The sequence below is a fragment of the Hyla sarda genome, chromosome 4 (assembly GCF_029499605.1).
Source record: "Hyla sarda isolate aHylSar1 chromosome 4, aHylSar1.hap1, whole genome shotgun sequence".
Lineage (NCBI taxonomy): Eukaryota > Metazoa > Chordata > Amphibia > Anura > Hylidae > Hyla > Hyla sarda.
The window spans coordinates 3082763-3084436 of NC_079192.1; the positions used below are offsets into that span (position 1 = coordinate 3082763).

The 1674-nt window shown below is 36.1% G+C and overlaps 1 protein-coding gene across 1 annotated transcript; it reads left to right on the top strand.

Moving 5' to 3' along the window:
• Positions 1–463: 463 nt before the first annotated feature.
• Positions 464–1393, top strand: LOC130366686 (olfactory receptor 11A1-like). Its single transcript, XM_056569007.1, has one exon. The coding sequence runs from the start codon at positions 464–466 to the stop codon at positions 1391–1393; it is 930 nt and encodes a 309-aa protein (XP_056424982.1).
• Positions 1394–1674: the final 281 nt, after the last annotated feature.

Below are 1674 nucleotides of genomic sequence, written 5' to 3' on the forward strand. Positions count from 1 at the left end.
GGCCACGTCCTCAACTGTTAATATTTTAACTTTAAAATTTACTGATGAAAAAAATCTTTCACATATTTACACTTATTTCATGTTCTACTGTGTAATTTGTATTACCTTCCCTGAGACTTATTAATTTTATTTGTCTACTTACAAATATCTTGGGAGTTCACGTTCCAGGTACCTGTAGTCCTATTATCTCAATGAGTCTCTTCCTTGGGAATTGAAGGTTTAGATATATACAGGACACATTTCTACTTAGAATAAACCAGCATTCTGCATCTTTCATGCTATAGAATGTATGTATCGTATCTTATCTTGTGACTGTAATGAAGGAATTATGAGACTTTGTCATAGAGGGTTATGGGGATCTGGAAAAAACATGACATTATATGTAGATAATTACAAAAACCCTATTAGAAACAATTTTTTTAATCAAAATTCTCTTCAAGATATCTGAGTATTACAGTTAGAGATGAAGATACAGAAGATGAACTCCACCACCGTCACCAAGTTCCTTCTCCTTGGATTCCCGGCTCTGAATGGTTACAAGTTTCCTTTTTTCTCCATTGTCCTTTCCATGTATTGTATGACTATATGTGAGAACCTCCTGATCATTCTCCTGGTGTCCACAAGCCAACGTCTCCATTCTCCGATGTATTTCTTCCTTGGACATTTGGCCCTGACAGACATCATCCTTATAACAAGTGTTGTCCCTAAGATGCTGGATGTTATCATAAGAGAAGGAAGTGTTATATCTTTTTCTGATTGTTTTACCCAGTTTTACCTTTATGGGGGAACGGTCAGTGCTGAATGCTATTTGCTCACAGTCATGTCCTATGACCGGTACTTGGCAATCTGTAAACCGCTACATTATGTCTCAATGATGAGTGTACAGCTTAGATATAGCCTGGTCGTCTCTTCCTGGGCCCTCAGCTTTAGCATAGCAGTTATAACAGTTTTCCTTGTGTATGACTTAGACTTCTGTGGGCCAAATGTTATTAACCATTTCTTGTGTGATTTTTCTCCTCTTTTAGAACTTTCTTGCTCAGACACAACTGTTATGGAAATTGAAATTATCGTGGCTTCTGTTCCAGTAATTCTGTTTCCTTTCTTATTTATTATTATAACTTATGTTCATATCTTCATCTCTATCTTTGGAATTTCCTCCACATCAGGCCGGAAAAAAACCTTATCCACCTGTAGCTCTCACCTCATAGTTGTTTCTACCTACTATGGGTCCATGCTCATAATCTACATGGTCCCTCATAGAGGACATTCAGTGTCTATAAACAAGTATATTTCCCTTGTCTTCATTGTGCTGACCCCTCTTCTAAACCCTGTTATATACAGTCTAAGAAACCAAGAGATTCGTTTGTCTGTAATAAAATATCTAACGCTCTGAACTGTGAGAGGACTCTCGTAGTAGACAGTAGAGATATGACGATCAGGAAGCTGAACTACACGCTTATGTTTTTGTTGATAAAATAACTTATTATTTATATAATATATCAAGTACACTAGATAATTGATTGTCTATCACATTTTGGGCTTCTTTTATGTATTTTATAAACTCTTCCCTGCAGTTCTGCCTCCTTTCTGCTTCTGAGCAGCCACCATCTTTTTCTGTGTGTTTTACTTTATTTGTTTTTGTTAAAATTTTAAGGCATATTAATGTCTAAAAGA